This window comes from Ceratotherium simum, chromosome 25, assembly GCF_057802395.1.
Source record: "Ceratotherium simum simum isolate JZ-2026a chromosome 25, ASM5780239v1, whole genome shotgun sequence".
Taxonomy (NCBI): Eukaryota; Metazoa; Chordata; class Mammalia; order Perissodactyla; family Rhinocerotidae; genus Ceratotherium; species Ceratotherium simum.
The window spans coordinates 7350090-7361458 of NC_141924.1; the positions used below are offsets into that span (position 1 = coordinate 7350090).

The window sequence follows — 11369 nt, forward strand, 5'->3', positions numbered from 1 at the left end:
ACCATGAGCTATTCAGGGGCAGGACCTGTCCCTTCTCGTCTCTGTAGCCCTGGCGCCTGATGGTGCCTGGCGCAGAGGAGGCCCCCGTGTCTGTTGAGTGAGTGAGTGGACGGGCATGAATGGGCTGGGGCTCGTTGAGCTCTGGAGGCAGGGGCGCTGGTCAGTGGGCCCCTCAGTCGGGCCGAGCGCAGGAGCCGTGTCCCCGCCGCGCCACCGCCTCTTCCAGCACAGCTGAGGAGCGCATTTCCACCAGCTCTGACGCCGCGCGGCCGGTGACAGGTGCACGGCAGCGATGTCTCCACTTCGGCTGGAGCTGAATTTCAGAGCTGGTGTGGCGTCGTGTCTTTCCTTCTCTGTTGTTGTGGCCGTGGAAGCTTGAATTGAGAGGTGGCCCCATGGGCCTGGATCGAGTGACCGTGACAGGCAGACCCCCGCCGACCCACCCGTGTTGGGCGCAGTGAAGGTCGCTAGCACGGCGTCACCCGGCCTTCCTGGCTGATGCAGGACGTCCACTTCGACGCTTGTCACCGCCTGGCTCAGCCGCCCTGCCCCCTGCCTGCTCTCCCCAGCCTCCATCCCAGAGAGGGAGCCCCTCTTCCGGGCCGCTTGAGCCAAAAGCCTGGGACTTGTCCTTGATTTCTCTCCTTCCCAGCCTCCCACGGCCAATCGGGACACCCAGACCTATCCACTCCTGACCCCGCTGCCACCAGCTTAGACACGGCCACAGCCCAGGCTCTCTTAGTGCTGTCGGCAGTTGACCATCTGCCTCCCCAGGAGGCGGTCAGCGCTGGAAAAGCAGGTTCGCGTCGGTGTCCGCCGCACCAGGCCCGCTGTGGGTGTCACGGGGACAGATAGCGGGAAGCGGGCAGGGAGCCTCTTCCTGAGGAAGCAGCGTGAGCTCCCGTTTCCTGGAGCCATTGTGTAGCCGAACACTGGGCTGTCCTTGAGAGCTGTTGCCGACCCGGGCAGCTCTCGGGAGACACGGCGCCCAGAACCCGGAGGAGGACACGGGAGATGCGCAGTCAGTTTTCTGTTTGGAGTCCGTCAGGCCCAGCGCAGCAGACCTGCGGGGGGAGGAGGGGCCTCCTTGCCGGGGACCTGACACCTACTCCAGGAGTTGCCGCGAGTCAGTTGTACCCCCAGGAGTGTAGATCAGTAGTGAGGATTAAGTAAGTAATAAAGATGCACAGTGACAGGCTAAATCAGACCCGAGCTTGTTTCTCCCTCACAGCGGGCAGTTTAGGACTGGCAAGCTGCTCCCTGAGTCAGGGTCCCAGGCCCCTGTCATCTTGTCGCTCCTGACCTCCATTCTCTACTTCACCTCATGCCCAATATGGCTGCTCTAGCTCTAGCCATCACATCTGCATCCCAGCCAGCAGGAAGGAGGAAAAGGGCATGCTCTGGCCCTGTAAGGCACTTCTGCCTACATCGCATTGACCAGAACTCTGTCACCTAGAGACGCTTTGCTGCAAAGGTTAGAATTCGGGAGTTCTGTACAGAGAAGGCGAGGAGAGGAATGACACTGAGGCAGCCATCTCATGGCACCTGGGGACTGAATGTAGTCAGTGAGGGGTCCTGGTCCCAAAGCTGTCCTGCCCCAGCTGTGCTCTCCTCTTCAAATGCTTCTTAAGCTGGAAACATAAGTAGGTGCTTCTGCCGGAGCCCCCCCACCGACTCTGGGCCACACCACCCTGGCCACTGTGGACCTGGCCTCGTACGAGAGCAGCTATGGCTCTATCCCTGTGCGCTCAGGATCTCCACTGCTCCTTGTTTGCTGTAGAGACCCACTTTACAGGCTGGTAGCTCCGCTGGTAAGTGGCGGTGCTGGGATTTGAACCCAGATCCCGGCGCTGGGCTGGGCTTCCACTCCGTCATTGGCAGAGGCCTACGACACTAAACAGTCAGCCAGGGGCAGAGAGGGGAAGAACCGCACCTGGGGCCCTCCCCATGTGGTGGGCCTGGGGCTGGTGCTGTGGGTCAACAGCGTGTCTCCTGGGGGCTGTCTGTCCTGAAGGATAACGTGTCCATTCTATTTTGGTTCTGGAAAGGGACCTGGCTTCTAATGCTCAAGGGGCAGGCGGTGTAGACGGGTGGGCAGCTGGGCTTGGCTCCCCAGGGGACCTGCAGGGTTTGGTTTCGCAGGTTTCACAGTCGCTGAGCCCCTCCAGCATCCTGTGATGACTGTGTGACAAAAGTTCACCCAAAACCCCGGGTGTCAGCTCCTGGCCCCTTTATATGTGAGAACACTGACATGTGTCACCCGTGTTGGTGGCACAGGTTAGTGTGCTAATGTCTGTGTCGGGGCAACTAAACTGCAGCAGCAGAGGCCCGCTGACACCGGCTTGGCGAGACGAGGAGGACCAGCCTGAGGACGGCGTGAGCGTGGCTTGGGCCCAGAGTCCGGCAGCAGCGTCAAGACAGACTCGCCTGTTCAGCTCACCTGCCCGGGGCGCCTCGTCCTCCTGCACTGCCCGGGCATCCTTGAGCAGCGGGGGGAGGGGAACAGCCAGGGCCACAGACGCGGATAGCTGCAGCGGAGCCTGAACTCTCCCCGCAGTAGCCCCAGGGCCAGCAAACGGCTGAGGATGCATGAATCCCAGGAAGGCTCTGATTGGCCAGGCCCGGGTCACGTGTCCACCCCTGGGATGGGGGCAAGCAGGGAGGCCACCCCAGGGGAAGGGAGACGGATTTTTACCAAAAGAGGGGAGAAAGCATGCTGAGCACACAAAACCACAGATGTCTGCCCATCTGCCATTTACTGAGTGCTTACCTGTCAGGTCTTGTATTAAGCACCCCAAGGAAATGGGGGCCCAGAGAGCGTTAAGGAGCCCCTGCAAAGGCACACAGCCTGGAAGTGGCAGTGAACATATTTGGACCCATGATGGTCTTAGGAGCCGGTTCTGCATCTTCTCTCATGTGGATTCTCGCAGCTGGATCACAGCAGGGCTGGCACTGAAGCCCAGTCCCAGCCCCCCTGCAGGGTCCTTCTCCCTTAGCCACAGCTGCTGCTGGGGGGGGGGGCGGGCGGGGCATGTTCTCCAGAGTCATTGAGTCCCGGGGCACCGCTTGTGCCCTCGTGGCGGCAGAGTGACAGCCCGCGTGTGCTCTGCGTGCAGGAAACTACAACCTCGCCAGCGTGCTGCCCGCCGCGCCTGACATGGCCCAGCTGAAGCAGGGCGTGCGGTCCGTCGCTGGAAAACTCTCCGTCTTTGCCAACGGAGTCATGACCTCCATTCAGGTGAGTGCACCTGGGAGGGCGTTCACTGGGAGGATGGTGGGTTCATAGTTTTGAAAATGAGATTCGGATGACTCTTCAACTTCTGGGAAATTAGATTTCACATTTCATAGATTTCAATAAATAAAATTATTGATTTATGTGTTTGCTGCAGTATAGCCCAGGACGTCCTGAAATTGTCATGTTACATGTAAATTTTCTAATGTGTGACTCCAGCAGAATTCTTACAGGAGTTGTCATGATCGTTGTCCACTTTTTTCCTATATTGGAACAGGGAAATATTAAGAAGAAAATAAAAATTACCTATATTCCCACCTCACAGGGGAAACTTTTGTGAATATTGTGGAATATTTTATTTTATGCATATCTATGCATATCTTTTTAAAATTAAAAAAGGATTATGTCATATGTATGGTTTTATATCCTGTTTTTTCATGATGTTATAAGCATTTCCATATAATTAAAAATTATTTGGAAACCACATTGTGTGGAGTGAAAATACATATAATTTATTTAACTGTTCCCCACATGGGGTATTTAGATTGAGTTTCAGTCTTGTAAATGAGGCGAGGATAGAGCATCCTCGTGTGTGACAACCTGAGGCCCTCTCTGCTCGCACGGAAGGCTGATCTCGGGAGCCTTCTTGTTCTTGCCGTTTTAGAAGGATGCTCTTATTGATGTGAAACAGCCTTCGGGAGTGGGACTAACCGATGTGGATCTGGTGCCTCTCAGGGATTCCCGGGGGGAGGGTGTGGGGACCCCACTATGGAGAACTCCCTCAGCCCTGAGGCTCCTGCTGTTGATAACACAGCCTTTGGGTAGAATTCACAGAGCCCTTTCATGTCCCCGCGGTCAGCTGAGCCCACACCAGCCCTTCCAAGTGGGTGACGTCCCTATTTCACAGATGATCACCCCCATTTTAAGGTGAAGATACAGAGGCACAGAGAGGTTAAGTTGCTTCCACAAGATCACTCAGCCGAACCAGAATTTTGGGGTTGAGACTCCAGATGTGTTCCCTGTCCTCCCGTCACACTTGCCCCCGGAGGGCTCAGTACTTGGCCCTGCATGCCACATCCTTTGTTCCCTGCCTCCAGTCCTTCCCCGCGGAGGCCATGGCAGGATGCTACTCCAAGTCTTAAACTCATGAGTCCTCAGCACCGGGCAGCCGTGGCTGTGGGAGTGCCCGATTCCGTACGGTGTCCTCGGGGGCAGCGCTGGTGCCAGATGCCAGGCACTTGCTGCTCTGTGTCATTGCCACTCCAGCCTGTGATGCTGGGCATTGCGTGTGTGTGGCGACGAGGAACAGACGCTGAGTGTTCCTGAGCTCTCCTTGTGGTTCTCCTTAGGATCGCTATGGTTCTTAACGCTGACGTCGTGAGCTGTTTCCTGGAGAAGTTCCTCTGCAAACGCACCACCAGTGGCCGCATCACAGACTGCGGTGAAGACCAGCCAGCTCTGCAGATGGTTTTGCTACTTTTTCACGTGGTATATATACATTACTGATTTTTAATATTTCTTTTGAGAAATCCTTATTTTTGACATAGTAGGCGCTTTATTGTAATTTCTGTTGGGCGTTACTTCCTGCACGTGTCCTCCTCTGGCATGTCCACGCATATCCTTGCTTCATTTTCTTGCAGTCTTTAGTTCCAGCAGCTGGGGGCCTGGAGACACGGGCCCCTCCCACCTGTCCGAGGACCGAGAGCCTTCGTGGGGGGTGTCTCGGTGCTGTGTGGCTCATGGGCCAAGGGCTGCCAGAATCCACCGATGCTAGAGGGGCCTGGAGAAACAAAACTCACAGCACACATTTCATTCAAAAGGAGCAAAGAATAACAACAAAAGACCCAAAATGACTGGTGTCTGATTTGACAGATTGCATCATTTGTATTTCCACATACTGAGATGATTTCAAAATAATGTTTAAAGTCATCTGTCCCTTTGTAAATTGTTTATTTTATATGATCTATAAATTTAAAAATAATTTTAAGTGAGTGCTTTTAACAAACCTGAGGTTCTGCATTGCCAAGGGAATTAATCTTTTGACAAGGTGTTGCTGTTTGAATTTATGAGAAATGTAAGATAACTCCCTAAGTGCATTTATCAATCGATATAGTGTACAGAATTAAAAATGAATAAGGTAAGGAGATGCACCCACAGAAAACACTTCAGTATATGGGAAAATAATAGTTGTAATTGGGTAGTTTTGTAATATTTTTTATCTTAATCTTGGTTTTCAAAAAAATTACAGAATGTGTATAAATGAATAAAGAAAAATAATTTGGCTGTGTTTTAGACAGCATTAGAATATATTGTTCAGCACAGTAAAATATATTTGAAATTTGATGAACCAAGAAATGTGGTTTCAACTGAATATTTTGTGAATCTTTCTTAAAAGCTCAAATTTGTAGACTTCTCAATATAATAAAAGTTGCCGCAGATTGTGTGGCCTACTTTTTTCACAAAAGCTTTTGTAACGAGTCCCTGTCCGTGAAGGCTCGTGGGATTACGTTGGTGTACATTTGAATTATGATATAATTATTGATCTGTTTCTAATGGATCTTGCCATTAACTGAGGTGTCGTCCATAGCACAGGGTGGGGTGTCCTTGCTGAAAGGGAGGGTGTGCAGAGTGGCGTCTTTCAAGCCCGAGAGGCTGCCATAGCAAGAAACCACAGACTGGGGGGCTTAAACAACAGAATGCACGATCTCACAGTTCTGGAGGCCAGAAGTCCAAGATCGATGTGCCGTCAGGGGTGTTTCTGGAGAGGACCCACCCCCCACCCCACCCCCCGGCCTGTAGAAGGCTGCCTCCTCTTCTGTGTCCTCACACAAGAGAGCCAGAGATCTCTGGTGTCTCTCCCTCTTCTTATGAGGAGACCAGTCCTGTGGGGTCTGCGCCTCACCCTTATGACCTCATTTAACTTTAATTACCTCCTTAAAGGCCCCATCTCCAAATATAGTCACATTGGGAGTTAGAGCTTCAACATATGCATTTTAGGGGCACACAATTCACTCCATAACGGTGTCCATAAGAAATTCCCACACCCTTAGCCCTGCTCCGGGCTGGGGCTGGGATCATTCCATCTCCTGGAAACCCTCCGAGCAGGTTAATGCCCATTTTACAGACGAGGCGAGTGAGACTCTGCTGAAGGTCGCCCCCTCTAACTCTGAATGTGGCTGGGCTTTTTCTTATTGAACGTCCTCACGTGGCAGGGCCTCGGCAGCCCCACCCCCAGGCCTTGCTGGGACTCCTCTTGCCGCTGTCCATACGAGGCCTGTAGGGCCCAACTCTCAAAGGTATTTCAGAGAGGATGCTGCTCTCGGTGCTTTACCTTGCAGTCCACTCAACCACGGGGCGGGTGCTGGCGGAGCCTCAGCTGCTGGGCTCCCACCCCCCGCAAAGCGTGTGTGCATGTGAATGTGTGTGTGCGTGTGTGTGACTTATAGTTTGTGTTCCTGGCCCATTTGTCCTTGGGCCTTGGTGTCTTGTAATCAGTTTGCACGAGTGCCCCCTAGAGTAAAGGTATCAGTTAATAACTGTTCTCACAATACACGTTTTGGGTCTATTGATTAAAAAAGAATATGGGCTCTGACAATCCAAGGACTGGTGGAAACGGCCAGGACTGGGCTGCAGGGCGAAGCAGTGGGGCTTTGAAAAAGGTGTTTATGGTGCGTTTGTTCTTGAGAGCAAAGCCAGTAAGGGCCGGGTGATATTTCTGAGGAATTGGGAAAGCACAGTGGGGAGAGGGGAAGGGGAGGGGGCTGTTTTACGCAGCCTTAACCAGAACGAATTCTCTCTGAAAACGCAGCAATGTTGATCCCCTTGGAGAGCTGCTGGGAGAGCAGTAAATAGAGATGTGGGGGCAGCCTGGGGCGGGAGGGAGGGGGCGTTCCCGCTGAGCTTTACCCACGGCACAGACCCGGGCGCTCCCGGGAGGCAGGAGCCAGCTCCGGCCTGGGTGACGCTGGGGCAGCAGAGTCAGCGGGCAAAGCTCCACGCCCGCCTGAAAGGGCCTTGGACGCCAGGGCCCCAGCCGCCCCTCCACTCCCCACTCCTGCTTATTCATACTAAGCTCCACCAACACCTGCCCCGCCCGCCGGGTCCTCGCCCTTCTAGATGCTCCACCTGAAAACCTGGTGAAACGTGACCCTCCCTCACACCCCACGTCCGTCTGGCAGGAAATCCTGCGGGCGCCCCTTCTGGAGTGCACCTGGAGCCTGACGCACTGCAGCCAGGGGGTCTCCTCCCTGGCCCCTTCCGTCTCAGTCAGGGCACACCACTGCCACCCAAACCCTCCAGGGGCTCCATCCCAGAGCAGCGTTCCAGCCATCTCTGTCACCACCCTCATTCTGGTTTGTTCACGGCCCTTTCCCTGCCCACACCCGCTCCCAACATCCACAGAGAGCCCGGTGGGCCTGGTGCCATGAAAAACGGGTTGCTAAGGTGGGTGGACGAGTGACAACCTCCCAGGATGCATGGTGGGCGGTGACAGTGGGGCAAGACGATGCAGGCACCCCGGCATCCAGGTCTGGGCCTGCCGCTGGGACTGGGATGCCCATGGTGAGACACTGAGGACCCAACCCTGCCCCCAGCAGTGCTCCTGCGCTCTGGTGGGGGGTCGCTGACCTTCCTCCCCGACCCCGAACACTGCTCTGCTCTCCAGGTTACGCGGCTCCGATACTGCTGTTTGCACTGTGTCGTGTGATCCGTTTACAAAGGCCCACGTGCTTCTCCCTCCCTTCCCTTCCCGGCCCGTTTTCCTCTGTTTGTAGTTCTTATCGTTCTGCTTGCCCAGGTCATTTGTCTCACCTAAAACACGAGCACAGTGGCAGGAACGCCAGCGTGGGCCTGGCACAGACAATGGATGGGATGAACAGACGGACGGAGACGGGGACGGTGAGGGACAGACACCAGGGGTCTCTCTGGCCACACAGGCGTGTTTTAGAAACAGGCTCCCTGGGCCTGGTCTCCCTGTCTGTGCTGGTCCCTCTCCTGGGCCTGACCCACACCCCTCCGAGGCAGCTGGGGTTCTCAGGGTGTCCACTGGGTGAGAGCCCCGGCTGAGTATCCCAGCTGTACCCTGGGGGCCCTGCTGCTGACCCCCTGAGCCCCGTGACGGCCCTCTTCCTGACTCCATCCCCACCCCGCCACCTGCACCAGACATGACCTCCGTCTCTTGAGCTCCCAGTTCCTCTCTCGTACCCTCTGACTTTCCTGTCACCTGGTTAGCCGTGCCCTTGTCTGCACCACACACCCAGGCGTGGGTGTTGGCCTGCCCCGGGACTGTGCCCACAGCAGGCGCAGACGGCCCAGGGCTCGGCCGGATTAGGCCATCGTCGCCAGGCACTCGAGTCCAGCTCTGGCTGTGCCTGTGGAGCATTCAGGACACCCCTCCGTCAAACGGGCCCCTGCAACATGCACAGGCAGGCAGCCCCCTCCTTTGCTTCCCACTGCCCCCTACGTGTCCTACAAGGACCGCCGTGGCCTTGGTGAGAGGCAGCACCTGCCAGGCACCTGCCCGGCCACTCAGGCCGCCCCGTTGCTGCCCCACCTTCCACGAACAAATAGCCAACGGGTCTGTAGAGCCTACCTCCTGCGTGTCCTCAGCCCCACGGCCTCCACTGACCTGAGCCCTGGCTGTCTCTGGCAGGGAGGACTCTGCAGCCCGGGGTCCCCTCCTCCAGCCCGGCCCCCAGCCACCCGCTCACCGGAGCAGGGCAGCCTCCTAACAACACGTGGCTCCTGTCTGCCCGCCGAGATCCTCCCTCGCCTCCCTTCTGCTCTTCAGGGTCCTGAGCGCCTCCGCGTGGCCCGCAGACCCCACGGTCTCCTCCCCCTGCTCCTCGCAGGCCCTCGGCAGCCAGGCTCTGTCTCCTCCGGCCTCTCCGCCGTGGTGGCCTCTGCCAGGAAGGAGCCCTAAGAGCGCGGTGATCAAGAGCTGGTTCTGGAGGTGAATGGGCTACGAGGGGCCATGAGAGCCCCGTCAGTTCATCCTTCAAGTGGCGCGGAGAGCAGCACCCAGCACCCGGTGGGTGCGGGGAGGAAGCACAGGAAGTGCACGAGCTCGCCTAGCGGGGTTGCCGGCACAGTCAGCACGCTGCCTCGGGCCCTTGGGGGAGGTGGGGGCGCCCCCGCGGGCAGGCGAGGCGTCGCTGCCCCTTCCCGGAGAAAGCGGCTGAGGCGCAGAGTGCCCAGGGTGGGCTCAGGTCACACTGGTGAATGGGGGGGTGAGGGGCACTGCCCGGGCCTCCCAGCACGATGTGGCCTCACCGCAGGGGCCCCCTCACTCGTTCACCCCCTCCCGGTGCCCTCGTGCACACGCCCAGACAACCATCACCCCTGCGCCAGCGGCTGCCTGCGCCCCCGGACGCAGTCGCCATTCGGACCTCTGCCCTACTCGCTCCCCATGTTCCTCAGGCTTCGGAGGAGGGGGTCTGGGGGGCCCAGGCATGGCCCGAGGCCTCCTCTCTGGCTTCAGTGTAGTAAGTGTAGGGGAGGAAAAGTTCCTTTTCCTTCCACCCTCTGAGGTTCTCCCGCTGGGCCCTTGTAAAATCAGGTTGACGAAAGGCGGGTTGGCCACAAGGGGACTGACCCCAACTGCATTTGACCCAGACAGAAACAAATGCCCCAGTCCCTTTGGAGTTCCCTGGAGGCCGGGCTGTCAGGGTGGGACCTTCCTGCCATGTCTTCCCCAGGCAGGCCCAACAGAAAGCAGAGCCCAAGCTACTGCAGGGGCAGGCTGAGTCGCAGATCAGAGAAGGTTCTGGTGCCCGGGAACACTGCACAGCCTCTCTGGTTGGAGCCTCTCACATTCCTCGAGGCTTGGGTGTCGGGTGACTAGAGACCCCAGGTGCAGCGGTCCCCATTATCCGGGGTTTCACTCTCCGCTGTTTTAGTTACCTGCAGTCAACTGCAGTCCAGAATCTTCCTTCTGACTATGGTCAGTGACTAGTAGCCTAACACTATGTCACAATGCCTACGTCCTTCGCCTCTCTTCGTCTCATCACGTAGGCACTGTATCATCTCACAGAACTACAAGAAGAAGGGTGAGTGCGGTACAATAAGATATTTTCAGAGAGAGAGACCACAGGCACATAACTTTTATTGCAGTGTATTGTTATGATTGTTCTATTTTATTGTTATTGTTGTTAATCTCTTACTGTGCCTGGTTTATAAATTAAACATATCGTAGGTATGTCTGTGTAGGAAAGAACATAGTACACACAGGGTTCAGTACTATCCGCAGTTTCCGGCAGCCACTGGGGGTCTTGGAACATAACCCCTGTGGATAAGGGGGGACTGCGGTACCTGTTTGCAGAACCGCGGGCTGTCACTGTGGGGACTCTGGGGCTTGCTTCAGTAGTTTTTTGAAGTGCTGCACGTGAACACAGACACAGGAAGAGGAGACTCTGGAGGTGGTGGGGGTTGAGGAGAGAGCTTGAGACTGGGACCCAATGCGTGTGTGTGTGTGTGTGTGTGTGTGTGGTTGGGTGGGTGGGTGGAGTGAGGGAGTGTTAGAGAGAGAAAGAGAAGAGGAAATTGGAGAAGTTGTGCTGTAGTGTCTCACTTCGTGAATCTCCTGTAAAACGGACATTATTCACCAAAGCTTTTATTTAGTTTATGGGGGTGGGGAGAAAGATTGTGACAAATGTGAGGGTGGCCTCCAGGTGGGGTGAGTGACAGCAGAGCAGCCAAGGGGTCCTACTAGACCCCAGGGGAGGGTTGGGCAGTGAAACTGGAACATGGAGAGGACAGGGATGCAACCGGGGCCTTGGAAACATCTGGAAGCAGGAGCTGTAGTGCCAGCAGCGCTTTCTTGGTGTCTCCTGCCACCTGGCTTCATTCTCTTTCACTGTAGGTTGCTTTCTTCACCAGGTAGGAGCAGGACTGCCAACAGTTCCTGACATCACATCCTGCATCTCCCCCTACATGAGCCCTACTGGCTCCAGGCTGGAATAAACCCCCAGGAAAGGGCTCTGATTGGCTGCGCTCCAGTCAGGACCTGCCCCCCGACCAATCAAGAGTGGCCTGAGGGTGGTGTCTTATAAGAACTGGTGCCCCTGTGGGAACCACACTGTTGAGTGGGGGTGTTCCTGGGAGAAGGGGACCGGTTCAGGGCAGCAGAACGGCAGGTGCC

General features: G+C 56.2%; 1 protein-coding gene across 1 annotated transcript in view; it reads left to right on the plus strand.

The window, feature by feature from the left end:
- ARFGAP3 (ARF GTPase activating protein 3) overlaps window positions 1-5670 on the plus strand; it is a 56299-nt gene extending 50629 nt beyond the window's left edge. The window contains exons 15-16 of the mRNA XM_004437955.3: window positions 3117-3238; window positions 4582-5670. Coding sequence (XP_004438012.1) covers window positions 3117-3238; window positions 4582-4599 — 140 coding nt within the window. The 3' untranslated portion in view covers window positions 4600-5670. The remainder of the gene's footprint in view (window positions 1-3116; window positions 3239-4581) is intronic.
- The last annotated feature ends 5699 nt before the right edge of the window (window positions 5671-11369 follow it).